At 34.2% G+C, this 16,231-nt stretch overlaps 1 protein-coding gene across 4 annotated transcripts in view; it reads right to left on the reverse strand.

Moving 5' to 3' along the window:
• The window catches only part of TBC1D32 (TBC1 domain family member 32), a 201,480-nt gene that overhangs the window by 123,626 nt on the left and 61,623 nt on the right, over positions 1-16,231 (reverse strand). For all 4 annotated transcript variants that reach the window (XM_045499429.1, XM_045499431.1, XM_045499432.1 and 1 more), the window contains 3 exons: positions 11,469-11,670; positions 10,819-10,901; positions 2,574-2,712 (listed from right to left, as the gene is read on the reverse strand). In XM_045499429.1, coding sequence (XP_045355385.1) covers positions 2,574-2,712; positions 10,819-10,901; positions 11,469-11,670 — 424 coding nt within the window. The remainder of the gene's footprint in view (positions 1-2,573; positions 2,713-10,818; positions 10,902-11,468; positions 11,671-16,231) is intronic.

Raw genomic sequence — 16,231 nt, forward strand, 5'->3', positions numbered from 1 at the left:
TACAAGTTTATAAATAGTGTTGTAGAAAACACTGGACAATTTGCATGTCACAAAGAGTACTATACATGTATTCCTGGTAAAGTACACAAGGATCACTCCTGGCAGAAAACAATACAGAAATAACAGAAAATAAACAGTGCTTCTCCTTAGATCTTAGCTAAGACCAGGTTGGGTAATAAAATTGTTGATACCTAAACAAAGTTAACCATTCACAATTTGTATTTTTTCAACATTTCATTAAAAGAATTGATTTTTTAAAAAAGGACCTGTTTTAATCAAATTTTTAAGATATAAACTGTGCATTCAGTCTTGAAGGCAAAAAAAAAAAAAAAAGTAGACAGGGAACTAAAAGCCCATGGGAAAGAATTAGATTGGATTTTCTATTCATGTCTCCATTTGTTTGCCTTCCTTTTCCATTTTTATTACTCATATTTTCCACTTTCCTTGAACCTGCCATAAATTAGTTTTGTAGTTAGATGACAGAGAGGTACAAAAATATGAATGGCTATTTTTTTTCCCACTCTCCTTCCATAATAACTAAATAAATACCTTACTGATCAATCAACCCCATTGACCCTGCTGACTTAGATATCAGCAGCCACAGGGGCTTCCTAGATTCACACTAAGTACTGAAAAGGAAGAGGCAAAGAAAAACTTCATAGAAGTTAGAGATGCTTTACTAAGACTCAGCTTTCATGAAACACAAATTTGAGTTCGAGTCTTACTGCTGTAAGTAGATGTGAGAGCATATGCAGATCAGTTAACAAGCCTGGGTCTCTACTTTCTCTTCAGCAAAATTAAGGAAATGGCCTAGTGGCTTTCTTACAAGATAATGGAGAATTTAAATTTTCAAAAAATTTCTTGAATAGCATAAAGCATCATTAAACTATTGTATTATATTACAAGGTTGTAAGTTACTGAGGTTCAGGGAACAGTGTCTTCTATTATAACAACCAGTGTGGTACAAAGACTAGGGTTTTTTTTTTTATATTCATAAATGTTAAAACAGAGACATCTATTCCTAGCTGTATTATCACAATAGCAATAGTTGTGTATGCACAGTCTCAAGCATCTGATAAGAAAAGTGTCTATGAATTGCTTCAATATTTTCAAAAATGTAAAAAAACAAAACAAAACAAATGGCTAACTAGTACACAAGGTGATTCAAACTCACCAACAGAGAAATTCAAATTAAAATGGCCATATATGTAAACTTAAAAATCCTGAGAAACTTCAGGATTTACTATAGTCTGAATGTTTGTGTCACCTCCAAATTTCGTATGTTAAAATCCTAACCTCCAAAGGTGAGATAGTAAATGGGACCTTGATTTGGTCATAAGGTGGAGAGAACTCATGAATGAGATTAGTGCTGTTATAAAAAAGATCCCAGAGAGCTCCCGAGCCCGTATCCATGTGAGGATACAATGAGGCATCTGTGACCAGAGAGGGCCCTTCTCTGACCACATTGGCATCCTGATCATGGACTTCCAGCCTCCAGAACTGAGCAGTAAATTTCTGTTTATAAACCACCCAGTCTATGGTATTTTAACAGCCCAAATGGACTAAGACAACATTCTACAAGATATATACATATCCCAGGATATTACACATATTAAAAACATTAGCATGGAAGTCTGGGGTAGAGGAATACACACAGGGTGAAATGGAACTGTGAACCAGAAATGATAGGGAATAAAATTAATTAAGACAACATCTTGCATGGACAAATGACAGCAGTATGCCATAAACTGAGGCATGTAAATAAGTTCTCTATACTTGAGGCCCATTTAAATAATAATTAAAAACACATCTGCTCATATAAACCTTATGTCAAACTGATGAACTAATGCTCATAGGTTTTATTTGTGAGGAATGGTCAGGACCGTCTCTCAAAAACTACTTACCTTCACAGGCAAAAACTCTTTTTTGTTTTTATAGACTTAAACAAAAGCAGGGAATTAGAACTGAAGAACAAATAAAATCGTATTTACAACCTGGTAACCTAGTAACATCAATATACAACAGCTGTGAGAGACAAAGAAGACACTTTTAAAAGCATACATATAATCCTAAAAAGCCCAAAAGTTCAGGAATGTTTACACCATCACAGCAAAAAGCTGAATACACCTTAATGGACTTAAGAGAAAGGGCTAAATTATACTGTACATTTTATTTAACAGTATCTAAAAATAAATCTACAAATATTTTTCTTTTTAATGTGAGGACCAAATTCTTACTAACGTGTACATTTAGACCCAATAGTGAATTTCCTCCTCCTGAAATTCCACCCAGCTTTAGTACAACCAGATGTTTGTTATATTTATAACACATCTGGATGGTTAACTATATTTTTCAATTCCATCTGGTTGTTTCCCATCCTGTAAACATATCCATAGATACCAACATCAATTCTAATGCTTTCCTGAAATAATATCAAGTTAAATATTACAATGCTATATGGTTTTTTAATTGAGGTTTAATAACCTCTTCACTCAGAGAAGACAGAATGATGTTCTTAATAGCTTTTACAGCAAGAAAAATTCTTTTCGCCTCTAGCAGATGGTAATTCATACCTGTAATTTTTTTGCATATCGGTTGAACATAAATGTCAGACATTCGTTGATGGCACCTGTTCTTTGAAGAAATAGTAGTCCTTTGGGAGTGGCAGCAAAATTTAGTAAATCATCTAACAAATTCTCTTCCCAAGCCATACTGAAACAAGCAAAAGAAAGGTATGCATTTCTTTATTATACTCAAAACTAAAAGAAAATATTTCAGCTTAATGTTGTTGATAAACTTAAAGAGTACATATTGAGGACTAAGTATTCAATATTTTAAAAAAAACAGATTTAAAAAAGTATGCTCTCCTTGATAATAATGACTTTTATTGTATTTTCTGCCCAATAATTTTCTTTCACTTTAATTAAATATTAACTGCATGTGTCAGCATTTTTTTACACCTAGATTCTCTCATCTGTGCTTTAAATTCTTTCTCTTCTCTTCTTGTAATTCTGCTGGGCTGGGAGTCCCCAGGCCCCAACTCTCCATTATTTTCATACTTTTTATTTTTTTTCAAGTATGTACATATGTATGTATCTATGTATGTGTATGTATGTATTTACTTAGAGACAGTGCAAATAGGGGAAGGGCAGAGAGAAAGGGAGAGAATTCCAAGCAGGCTCTGTCCTGCCATCACAGAACCTAATGCGGGGCTTGAAGCCATGAAACCACGAGATCATGACCTGAGCTGAAACCAAGAGTCAGACACTTGACCAACTAAGTCACCCTGCCTCCCCTATATTTTCTTTTCATTACAGAGTATCTGTCCTCTAACTTTCTAAAGCATATCAGGCATAGTATCTATATTTTAATAGGTTTTTCATTTTACTTTTGGAGAATAGCATTGTTTTTTTCTCAAAACACTTTTAAAAGGAGGGCCAGTAACATTCTCCCCAGAAAAAGTTTGAAACATTCAGAAGACACAGTTAAACAGGGGAGCCAGAGCTAGAAATATGGAAACATAGGAGGGGAAATGAGCCCTTCATTTGAAGTACCAGAAAGAGAAAATGTACTCCCTACTGGATATTCCTAGTTGTCTAGAAAGAAACTTTGTATATAAAAATAGACCAAAAATTAATTATTGACATGTATAGTAAAACAGTGAATCTGTAGAAGTGTGCCATTTACCCACCAAGGAAGTTTCAGAAGTCTGTTTTGAAAATGATTGTAAAATTACTTGAAATCTAGGACTTTTCTAATCAAAAAGAGAATAAATCCGTGTTTTGACACACATCCCTCTGCACCAATCACAGAGTAGTGGCCAAAGATTCAACCATGTTTAAATAACAAATTCCATCATGGACAGAAACACACAGAAGTGAGGCTCTAATTTTAAGGTAAATGCAGGCAATGGAAACTAAATTTAGTACCAGTAAGATACAAAGGACTAGAGGAGTCACACATCAGATACAAGACCAGTGCTAGGCTCACTGCTTAAGACCTACGACTGGGTGAGACTAATAGAAATAATATATATTTCACTCAAGTAAAGTATAATTTACATACTTAAAAATATTATATGTAACAAAATACTTATGTATGTATAACAAGGTCTAAAAGTGGGGCTTTTGACAGAAGCTTTTGTCCCAGAAGCCTAGGACAACAGGAAGACACAGATAAAGCCTCATTTCTAGAAATGAGCATATGATCAATTTATATTCTAGTTCTTCAGTTGTAGCTATACTATCCACATCATCAGTGACAGGAGCCTCAAAATACCAATACAAAATGTATTTAAAACATGACAGTAAAGAGAAAAACCATAAAACTGCTTGGCAGGGAGAAATGAACATAGAAATATAAGTGGGAAGAAACAATAAGGGAGGAGGAGAAAGAAAATAGGGAAGGAAACCAACAAAAAGACTGAAAAATGAACTCCCAATCAAACTTTAAGAAAGATCTAAAGCTTATCACAATACCCTCCAGTTCCATCCACATTGTTGCAAATGGCAAGAGGTCATTATTTTTCGTTGCTGAGTAGTATGTAGTATTCCTATGTATGTATGTATGTATGTATGTATACATACATACATAACATGCTGTATGTGTATACACACACACACACACACACACACATCTTTAACCATTAATCAGTTGAGAGTATTGTGCTAAGCAAAATAAGTCAATCAGAGAAAGATATATGATTTCACTCATATGTGCAAGTTGAGAAACAACACAGGAACATAGGGAAAGGGAAGTAAAAATAAGATAAAACAGAGAGAGGTAAAACATATGAGATTCTTAAATACAGAGAAAAAGCTGAGGGTTGATGGGGGTGGGGATTTGGGGATGGGTGGGTTAAATGGGTGATGGACATTAAAGAGGGCACTTTTTGGGATGGGTATTGTATGTAAGAGATGAATAACTGGGCTCTACTCTCTTGAAGCCTAGAGTACACTGTATGTTAACTAACTTGAGAATTTAAAAAAAGATATCTAAAGCTAAGAGCTAGCAGAATTGACACTTATCAAATGAATCCATTCCAGCTGAAATAATTTTCAGAAATGACTAAAATAAATTTATGATACTCAAGGGAAGTTTTTAAAATGTTTCTGTTAAAACTGAAGCAAAAAGCAAAAGGGAAATAAAAACAAGTACATTTTTTAAAAAAGAACCATTGGAAATTTTGGAAATAAGAAGCATAGCCACTTATCAGTCACAGTCAAAGAATTATTGAATTGGATAGTAGATAGGTAGGAAATGTTTAAGAAAACAGATGACAAACAGAATAAAGACTGAAAGGCCTCAAAACACATCTAATAAAAGCAGGAAAAGAGAAACAAAGGGATATACGAAAAGATACTAAGAATTTTCTAGATTTGAGGAAAGACACCAGTCCAGTCTATAGATTGAAAGAACATTCAAAGTACCAAGCAGGATAAACTCAAATCACACAAATGACAAACATCCAAAATACACACACACACAAAAGCAAAAAACAAAAAAAAAACCACAATCAAATTAAAAGATAGGAGAAAAGATATGACCTATAAGAGAAATGTGATTATACTAACAGATTTTTTCAGTTACTACTTATTCCAAAAGAAAATGGAGTAATAGCTTCAAATACTGATGAGAAATAATTGTGTATCAAAAATTTTATACCCAGATAAACTATAAACTACCCTTTAAGAGGGGCAGTTTAGATAGGAGTGGGTTGCATGGATTGGAGGGGAAATGGTCAATTTCAGACATAAAGAGAAGACTAGTTTACTTCTCTCAAACCCTTAAAGAACAATTAAAGGAAAACTATTTGGAAACTTACTATGGGGGAAAATGTGAGCCTGTGAGAAAGAATGAGCTACAAGTTTCAACAAATAGCAAAGAACAGTAAATGTCTATAAATTTAATAACTGACTGAAAAGAAAAATTAGGTGCTTCAAATAAGAAAACAAAGTAAGGTTTTTTAAGCAAAGACAGATTTGGGTTTTAAATGACCCTGTACTGTATCACAATATCTCACCCAACATAAAAGGATACATATCATGCAATCCAGGTCCTCTGAAAATATAAATTAATTAGAAGTCAACAGTTAAAAAAATATATTAGTAAAAATAACTGTTTGGAAACAACTGTATTGAAAACATTTCATGGGTTAAATACTAAAATCGAAATAGAATGTTTTTAAAATATTTAAAAGAGCTTAATATGAAAGTACTACATATCAAAATGTATTAAAATTAGCATGGCTGAGGTGCATTGCTTCTTTCAACATCCATTCTCATTCCCCTTTTCATTTACTTTCCTGTACTACAGAAGTGAGGAAAGGAGAGAAGATGCAAACAGCATTAGTAAAACCCAAACCTGGTCTTTGCATAAACTAATACAATAAAGTAGTCAAGGGAGGAAAACAGCCATAAAAATACTAAGACTCAAAAAATAAATAATTACAGCTAAAGAATTTTTTAATCATACAAGAATATTTCAAACGAGTTAAAAAATGTATATGTTTAGATAAGAAAAAGTCATTTTTTAGGAAAATATCAAAAGTCTCTCAAGCACAAAAAAACCTGAATAACCATTAGCCATTAAAGAAATTGTAAATTTTTTTAACGTTTGTTTATTTTTGAAAAACAGTGTATGTGAGGGAGGGGCATAGAGAGAGGGAGACACAGAATCTGAAGCAGGATCCAGGCTCTGAGCTGTCAGCATAGAGCCCAACACGGGGCTCGAACTAGTGAACTGGAAGATAATGACCCGAGCCAAAGTCAGATGCCTAACCAACTCAGCCACCCAGGTGCCCCAAAAGAAATTGCATTTTAAAGTCTACCTTGACTCCCACCCCTCCAAAAAAATTAACAGAGGCGAAAAACTTAGAAAGTGCATCCCATAATTTTGAAAAATTAGAGAAAACTGACATAATTTTATCTTTTCTGCCAAGATCTTAACATTTAATTTTCTTTCACTTATAGAGAAGATATGGTTTGAAATGGAAAATCAAGCCACTGAATGTGTTTGTTGGTATTGAGATAAGGCCAATGGCAAAAAATACAGTTTTGTTAGCTTATGAGAACTTGTTTCTTTGAATAGTTAGATATTATAGAGGGTTAGACACTTTCATGGATATTGAGTTTCAGGTGTTTATTTCTTTGGATCATGGGCGGAGTTTTACAGATCAAAGACACCCCCCTTACTTCACCCTCAAGTTTTTTAACTCTTGATGATTGGTTGGGGCAGATTGGGCACCTTGTTTTCCCTCCAATTATATTCTTCTCTATGGTCACACTAACAATGATCCCACATAGTTTGCAATCACTGCACTCCCTACTATCAACCAAAATAGCATGGTAGAAATTTCAGTTGGGATTACAATCCAAAGCCTAAATTTAAAAGACATCAATCCCGTATGATGACTATATAAATGTTTCTAATCTTCTCTGCAGTATTGTAAGCATCAATAAATAGAAATATGGAGGGGGAATCTCCAAAATATGCTTGTCAGAAAGTATAAGCTCAAAATACCTAACATTAGTCTGTCAGAGGTTCAAAAATAAGAATTTTACCAACTTACTGTTAATTTTACCTTTATCTTATCAATCTTACTATTGGTGTCATTATTTAGAAACTAGTGTCTAAGAGTAGAAGTGTTATTTATTCATTGATTCAAGAAAGGTATAAAGAATGGGAGGAGATATTTGCAAATGATATTTCTGATAAAGGTTTAGTATCTAAAATATATAAAGAATGTATACAGCACCAAAAAACCAAATATTCCAGTTAAAAAATGAACAGAAAACATGAACAGACATTTCATCAAAGACATACAGATGGCCAACCAACACATGAAAAGACATTCAACATCACTCATCAGGGAAATGCAAATCAAAACCACAATGAAATATCACCTCACACCTGTGAGAATGGCTAAAATGAAAGATTCCACTACTGGGTATTTAACAAAGAACACAGAAACACTAATATGAAAAGATATGCACCCCTATGTTAACTGCAGCATTATTTACAATAGCCAAACATGGAAGCAAAATGTCCATCAACAGATGAACAGATAAAGTGACACACACACACACACACACACACACACACATATACACACACACACACACACACATATACACACACACACACACAATGGAATAGTACTCAGCCATAAAAGACAACGAAATCTTGCCATTGGAAACCACATGGATGGATCTACAAAGTATGATGTTAAGTGAAATCTGTCAGCTGGAAAAAACAAATACCACACAACTTCACCCCTATGTGGAATTTAAGAAACAAAACAAATGAACAAAGACAAAAAAGAGACAAACCAAAAAAGACTCTTAACTACAGAGAACAAACAGATGGTTACCAGAGGGTAGGAACATGTGGGGACAGGCTAAATAGGTGACGAGTTTAAGAGTGTGCTTATGATGAGCACTGAGTAATAATATGGAATTGTTGGATCACTATATTGTACACGTGAAACTAACTTAACAGTCACTGTATATTAATTATACTGGAATTAAAAAAAAATAGAAGAAACATTATCAGGAATCTATGTACTGACACTAGAACAGTCTAATTAACTGGTCCACATGGTCTTACACTCCAATTTTAGCAAACTACGAAGGAACAAATAATGTCTATCTCCAACTTTTCAATTAACACAAAAGAACAAAATACATTCAATTCTATGAGGTAATTTAATTTTGCTGACAAAAATGAAATCAACAGTTCTGACTCTCTATTATCAAAAAGTCTATTAAATCTTATTTCTAAGACATTAGAATCATATACTGTAGGAACCTCCTTTTCCTCCAGAATCAAGTTTCTACATTGAGCACACATTCCCCATTTTAACATTGCTTGCCTCTTACCACCTAATCACTTAGTCTCCATGGAAGAAGGGACTCAGGAGATCTGGAGAATGTCCTAAGCACACCTGGCTAAGTAATGCCTCTCTCCCAGTCTACTGTGTGATCCAGCTAGGTAGCTTCCTGTAGGAAGCACACATTCTGCTCTGTTCTACTGTGTAGTTAAGTCTGTTCTTTGTTAAGCTCTGCCTCAGAGGGAAGCCTATGACTGTCCACTAACCATTGTGACAGAAGGGTAAATCAAATTCTTGAGCTCTTAGGAAGCCTGTATATATTCAATGTTTTGATCTGTTTGACTTCTTTATCTCTATTACTTGGTTGACAGCTCAGGAAAGAAGCGTGGCATATAATTTATTAGCTCTTTCACACTCTAACTTCAGAATCTAAAAATATTACTGAGAGTAAAATGTATTGACTATTAATTACATTCCCTCTTCTTAGCCTATTTGACCATACTATTTCTTCCATCTGAAATAACATTTTCCCCCTTTTTAGTCAGGTTAGTATCTATTCTCTTTAACTTACTTTAACAACTTCTTCCAAAAAGATTTCCCTCACAAGTTGCCTCCCAATAAACCCTTCATGACCCCATCATATAAATTTAGTATACCATATTGCCACGTTGTATTTATTTGTATTCTACCCTACATAATAAGCTCTTAAGATATAGGTATCCTCAGAAGTCCAAGCCCTTGGTCTAGCACATGGCTGAATGAATCAAAGGAAGATGAGAAATCAGAGGAGACCTCAAAGAAAACATCTAAAAACTACCTCAAAAACTGCAGAAATGTTTTTCTCTCCACACACAAAAAAATGGCAATTAAGTTTATGATAACAATCAGAAAAAAAATTATAGCTAATTTTTAGGAAATTAGCTATTTGTTGAACAATTACATTGTTAAGGAAATTAAAAAAGGCTTTTTGTTAGACTTCCTTAGTTAAAACTATGCCTATCCAAAAAAAATGTTGATTTTTAATTTTTTCTCAAGAATATCCCTTAAAGTTCTATTATCTGTTTAGAGCATGCCAACAACTAAGAAGAGAATGCAGGTATATTAGTCATCAGATACTAATTAAAAAAAAATTTTTCCCATCACTAATTTGACTCCATGTCCTATTGGTATTTGTTTTTTTTTTTTTTTTTTTTTTTTTTTTTTTAAATTTTTTTTTTCAACGTTTATTTATTTTTGGGACAGAGAGAGACAGAGCATGAATGGGGGAGGGGCAGAGAGAGAGGGAGACACAGAATTGGAAACAGGCTCCAGGCTCTGAGCCATCAGCCCAGAGCCTGACGCGGGGCTCGAACTCACGGACCGCGAGATCGTGACCTGGCTGAAGTCGGACGCTTAACCGACTGCGCCACCCAGGTGCCCCAATGTCCTATTGGTATTTGTGAAGATACATGGAGACATCTAAATTAAAAATTAGTATAAATACTGAATTAAATAATTTCCTTATGCCAAAATGTAATTAAAATGCATTCCCACACATTCTGAAAAATCATAATTTAAATATAAATAGACTTTGCTGGCATTTGAAATCACCTTATTCCTATGGAACTCCCTAGTTAGCTTTCCAAAATTTAGTATTTGATAATTCTCTGTATTTTCTGGAAACATAACAGATCCAGTTTCTTAACCCAAAATGTAAAGACAGGATTAAGCAAGTATAATAAATATTGCTATATAAGGTACAAGTAAGGTACAAGTATCTCCAAAAGTTTCCCGTAGGTATAATTTTCCTCAATCCTATATGTATATGGTCACCTTCCTATAAAGTTCTTTTTTTTTTTTCTAGTTTTTATTTACATTCCAGTTAATTAACACATAGTGTAATATTAGTTTCAGGTATATTTTTGCTACAATGTTTAATTATATTCTCATTTTTTTAATTATTTCAGCAAATGTAGAAAAACAGATTAAGTTTATTCAATTGTGCTTACAGGTTTTGGGATTCCTGGCTTACTGAAGAAATAGATTCCAAGCACTTTACTGGAGTAGGAGTTCTTTCAGATTGCAAACTTGTCTAAAATATAACAGATTAATTTACATTATTGATTGATTACTCGTTAAGATCTCATGATACATTTTTATAGTTGATCCTTAATGTAACTAAAATTAAATCACCTTCAAATTTTAAGCTATTTGGCTTTTAATTAAATGTTATGTAAAATATTTTATAAATGAAGCATATAAATGTGAGGAAAAAAGGCTTATTAGTCCACTGATACATACTACATTTGACTCTTGCAACATTATCTCCAGTGTCCATAACAAAACCCCAGCTGTCTATAAAAGTTGCTCAGAAACAGCTTCTAAAGGATGTCAGTTTATGCAAAGATAATTTATCTAAAGGCTCCCCTGCAAGAAAAGACTTTGAAATGTAGTTAGGTCCTAGAACTTTGTCTTAGTGGGAGATGAGGTACAGGTATCCTGTACCAAATTAAAAAGCATTCTGTTCCCTAAAGTACTGTGATACTAAAGAAGGCATATTTGTGCCATTAAAAGATTTTAACTGCATTATGATAATACTATAGTGACTATATTTGAAGTAAAGATTTTCAGGGGGGAGGAAAAGCTTAAAAATTCTTACCTTTTTCCATGCTTTTGCTATAGACTCATGCAAACTATAAGGAATTAACACCTGTAAGCCTTCACATGTACCATATATTTGACGACACACAGAAATAAAAGCTCCTTTAACCACAGGCAACATTTCCGAACCAGAAAAAATAGAAATGTCTTCATCAAGAAGTTTTTTCGAAAACTGGGCAATTATATGAGCACCTGTAGAACTAAAACATGATACTAAAGTTATTCCAAGGTTATAAATCATCACCTCATCAAGTACTACCAAAAAAGTCGAATTGTATCATTTAGTCCTCTAGCTTTTCTTGGACATGTCAATATTCCTGTTCCCACCTATGTACAGATAGGTGTCTAATAATTAGCAGTTTCAGGAGACTAGAAGGAAAGAACATACAGATAGGCAAAAGCAAAACTATACACTTAACAGGTTATAGACACCATGGGTCCCGGGCCATATGGAACTTCACTTGATTATAGTGAAAACAAAATCCTGAGTTCCCCTGCCATTAATAGGATGTAGCTCCTGTATTTCAGAATCTCGGACACATTAATAGTAATAACAGATAAGGAAAACATAGTAAATGTTTAATATGCCAAGTACTGTTCTAAATATTTCAAATGTATTAATCCATTTAATCCTCACAATAACCCTATAAACTATACTCTTCATTTTTTAAACAGATAAGCAAATAAAGTTAAGGCTTACAGGAATTAAATAACTTGAACAATACCACAAGGTTGTGGTGGCTTGTCAGAGGTGGAGCCAGGCCTCAAACCCAGGATATCTGGCTCCACAGCAGCACACGTTTAGTCTTTAGGATAGGGCCTTCCATGTACCCCTCCATACATCTTCAACGGTTACCAACATTTTGCCAGTCTTGTTTTATATATCCTGACCTCCCCCTCTGCCCACCTCTACTGAAATATTATATGCTACATCCCAGACATCATTTTACCTAGTGTACATCTTTAACTGATAAAGGTTTCTATGTTATGTGCCAATACCCCACCAAACTATGATTCTTTAATCTATCTGATAGTCCACCCATCTCAAGATTTTCCTAATTGTCGCAAGGTTGTCCTTATAACAGATTCGTATAAATCAAAATTCAAACAAGTTTCATGGAGTGCATGAGGTTATTGTATTATTTAGGCTCCCTTTTTCTCTTTTTTTTTTTTTTTTTTTTTTTTTTTTACCTATGCCAATGATTTGGAGAAACGAAGTTTTTTTTCCTATCCATACTATTATTTGGATAACTGCTTCATCATGGTGTCATTTAATGTGTTCCTCTACTTCCCCATAATTTCCGTAAGTTGATAATTACATCTAGAGGCTTAAGGTTCAATTTCTTTTTTTCTCAGAAAAAATAACTTTATAGGTGGCTGCTACTGTGTACCTCCGACTGCATCATGAGACACATATTGTTGTCCTAATTTTGGTGGTGCTAAAAATCAACTGGTCAGATGGTAGGAGCCTGAGCTCTCCAGTAGGACTTCCTACTGGAAGTCCTCCTCTCATCAAGCCATTCACCTAATGGTTTTAGCATCAATTCAGGATAATTTCCTAAATGAACTATTTCATTAGGAATTACCAAATGGTGATTTCTAATTATCTTACATTTATTAACTAAAAGCTTTTTATGAAGAATTTTATCTTCAGTAACTTAACAGTTATATTAAAATACAATTGGTACAAGAAAGAATAAAAAAACATGTTTGAATTTTTTTAATCAATTTACAAAATGAGTTGGTGTCCTCACAACTTCAATGGGTAATTGACGAGGTTTTCTTTAATTTTAGTATGTTTTTTAAAACTATGTTTGTATGCTTTATGTATGTTAACCATTGAAGTAACTATTTTTTTAATTCTTAAATTATCCATCTTCAATCAGTAGGAGGCCCCTTCTGGTAGCTTGGGGTACTTTTGACACAACATCTTTAGTCTTAGATAATTTCCTTACTTTCTAGAATGGTAAGATATCCCAGGATCACCTTGCACATTTCCCAACCCAACCCAGAAACAACTACCTTCAAGGATCCCTTCCTCCTTTTGTCGGTTGGGGGGGGGGGGGGGGAACCTTAGATATTTAGAGACCACAGTCTGCTAAGGGGTTACCATTACTTCTAGCCTGTCAGTGCTAAGAAAAGTATAATTTATGGGGTGACTGGGTGGCTCAGTCAGTTGAGCATCCAACTTCGGCTCAGGTCATGATCTCACAGGTCATGGGTTCAAGCCCCACGTTAAGCTCTGGGCTGACAGCTCAGAGGCTGGAGCCTGCTTCTGACTCTGTCTCCCTCTCTCTCTGCCCCTCCCCTGCTCACACACTCCCTCTTTCTCTCAAAAATAAGTAAATATCAAAAAAAATTTTTTTTAAAGAATAATTTAAGAGAAATATTTATTTCCATTATGAATTTAAATTTCAATTAATATATTTTATATTTACATAAATTTAATTTTATATATAATTTTATATATAAATTTAATTTTAATTTAATATATATTAAATTAATATATGTTATTTAAAAAAAATTTTTTTTTTCAACGTTTATTTATTTTTGGGACAGAGAGAGACAGAGCATGAACGGGGGAGGGGCAGGGAGAGAGGGAGACACAGAATCAGAAACAGGCTCCAGGCTCTGAGCCATCAGCCCAGAGCCTGACGCGGGGCTCAAACTCCTGGACCGCGAGATCGTGACCTGGCTGAAGTCGGACGCTTAACCGACTGCGCCACCCAGGCGCCCCAATATATGTTATTTTATAAATATAAATTTAATTTCATATTTTTGTTGAAATTCTAGTTTCTTATGATGCTAATTACTTATTTGCTTTATTTAGAATATGGGCATAATAGTTTCAGAATATATTAAAGGCAGATTAAGATTATTTTTGTGGTTTTTTTTAACCCTATATATCCCACTAGAAATGTTCAAATCAGGTCACTTTGAAGTAATTTTTTGCGTGGGTAGGTAACTAACTTGATTGGTAGTTAAATGCACTTATTTCCATTTGTTTTAATTTCTTCAAAATTTGAACTCTTCTTTTTAACTTTTACATTTAGCATATAAATCAGATACATGATTCCAAAGTCAAATCTAGGTCCAATCAAGGTACATGTCTTACCTTTCTACCTTCCCATCCACATGCTTTTCTCCCTTCCTCGAAAACTATTACTTTTCAGTTTACCCTTTCATTGCTCCTTTTGAAAAATATCAACATGGGGCGCCTGGGTGGCGCAGTCGGTTAAGCGTCCGACTTCAGCCAGGTCACGATCTCACCGTCCGTGAGTTCGAGCCCCGCGTCGGGCTCTGGGCTGATGGCTCAGAGCCTGGAGCCTGTTTCCGATTCTGTGTCTCCCTCTCTCTCTGCCCCTCCCCCGTTCATGCTCTGTCTCTCTCTGTCCCAAAAATAAATAAACGTTGAAAAAAAAATTAAAAAAAAAAAGAAAAATATCAACAAGTATGTTTTTGTTTATTCATATTCTATTCATATAAAAGGTAGCATTCTATAAACATTCTTTTGTTTTGTCTGTTCACTTAACATATTCTGAAGACAACTCCACAGCAATACATAAAAAATTCCATGTTCCCACTGCAGAGCTAAGTGTTCCTTTGTGCAAACATAATTTAATCAACCAGTCTCTTGTTACTGGACATTTGAGACGATTCCAGTCTTTGGCCAATATAAATAATAATATCAGAAACAACCACTGAACAATGGGGAGTCAGAAGAAATGGACATTTTATGTCTTACCTGTTTAACTTCAATTAAGGAAAACTTAAAAAAATGTAGAAATCCTAATGACTGGGAAAAAACTAATTATATAATTAAATGTCTATATAGCAAAAAAAGACAAAAATCAAAACAAAAAAACTGAAATAGGGAAGTGATGGACAATAAAAAGAAACTTTAGAACTCGTGACAAAAGGTTAGTCTTTCTCATTTTACAAAAGAATTGTTATCTATATAGAAAAATACTTCCAGTTGAGTATGGCAGATTGAACACCTACACTCACATCTGCCCCCTCTTAAAATACTAAAATGCAAAATAAACAGAATTTTCAGAAAGCTTTTATAGCTGTCAAGAAGAAAAGAAAGGATGTGATAGTAACAATTTTTTATACTCTAGAATGTGAAAAAAACAAGAAGTAATTCAGGACCTGGAAAAACTGAATGATCAGCCAAAATACAGAAAACAGAACACAATTTATTTCATCAAACCTCCCAAAAAACTCAAATTGTTGGAACCAAGCATCTCTGGAGTTGGAGACAGAAGTGAGACTGAAAACAGAAGAAATGCCTGAAAGTCAACTTAAAAAGAAGTTCACCCAGGGGCACCTGGATGGCTCAGTCAGTTGGGCGTCCAGCTCTTTATTTCAGCTCAGGTCATGATCTCACAGTTCATGAGATTGAGCCCGTGTCAGTCTCTGTGCTGGCCATAAAGAGCTGGCATGGGATTCTCTCTCTCCTCCTCTCTCTGCCCCTCCCTCACTCTCTCTCAAATAGATAAACTTACTTTTTAAAAAAAGTACCATGGAGCTATCAAAAATAGTGTTTCATTCATCATCTAGGAAGATGCTCATGGTTACACATAGGAAAACTGAATAATGTATATGACATTTTTATGAAGAGAAACAAAAATTCTAGTTATGAATGTACGTTTTATACATCATTATAAGTGCAGAGAAGGTCTAAAAGCATAACAAAAATACCATTGGTTAAGCTAGAGATGGAACTGAGCGAGGGTAGCTTTTTCCATTGTGCACTTT

This window comes from Leopardus geoffroyi, chromosome B2 (assembly GCF_018350155.1).
Source record: "Leopardus geoffroyi isolate Oge1 chromosome B2, O.geoffroyi_Oge1_pat1.0, whole genome shotgun sequence".
In the NCBI taxonomy this organism is placed as follows: Eukaryota; Metazoa; Chordata; class Mammalia; order Carnivora; family Felidae; genus Leopardus; species Leopardus geoffroyi.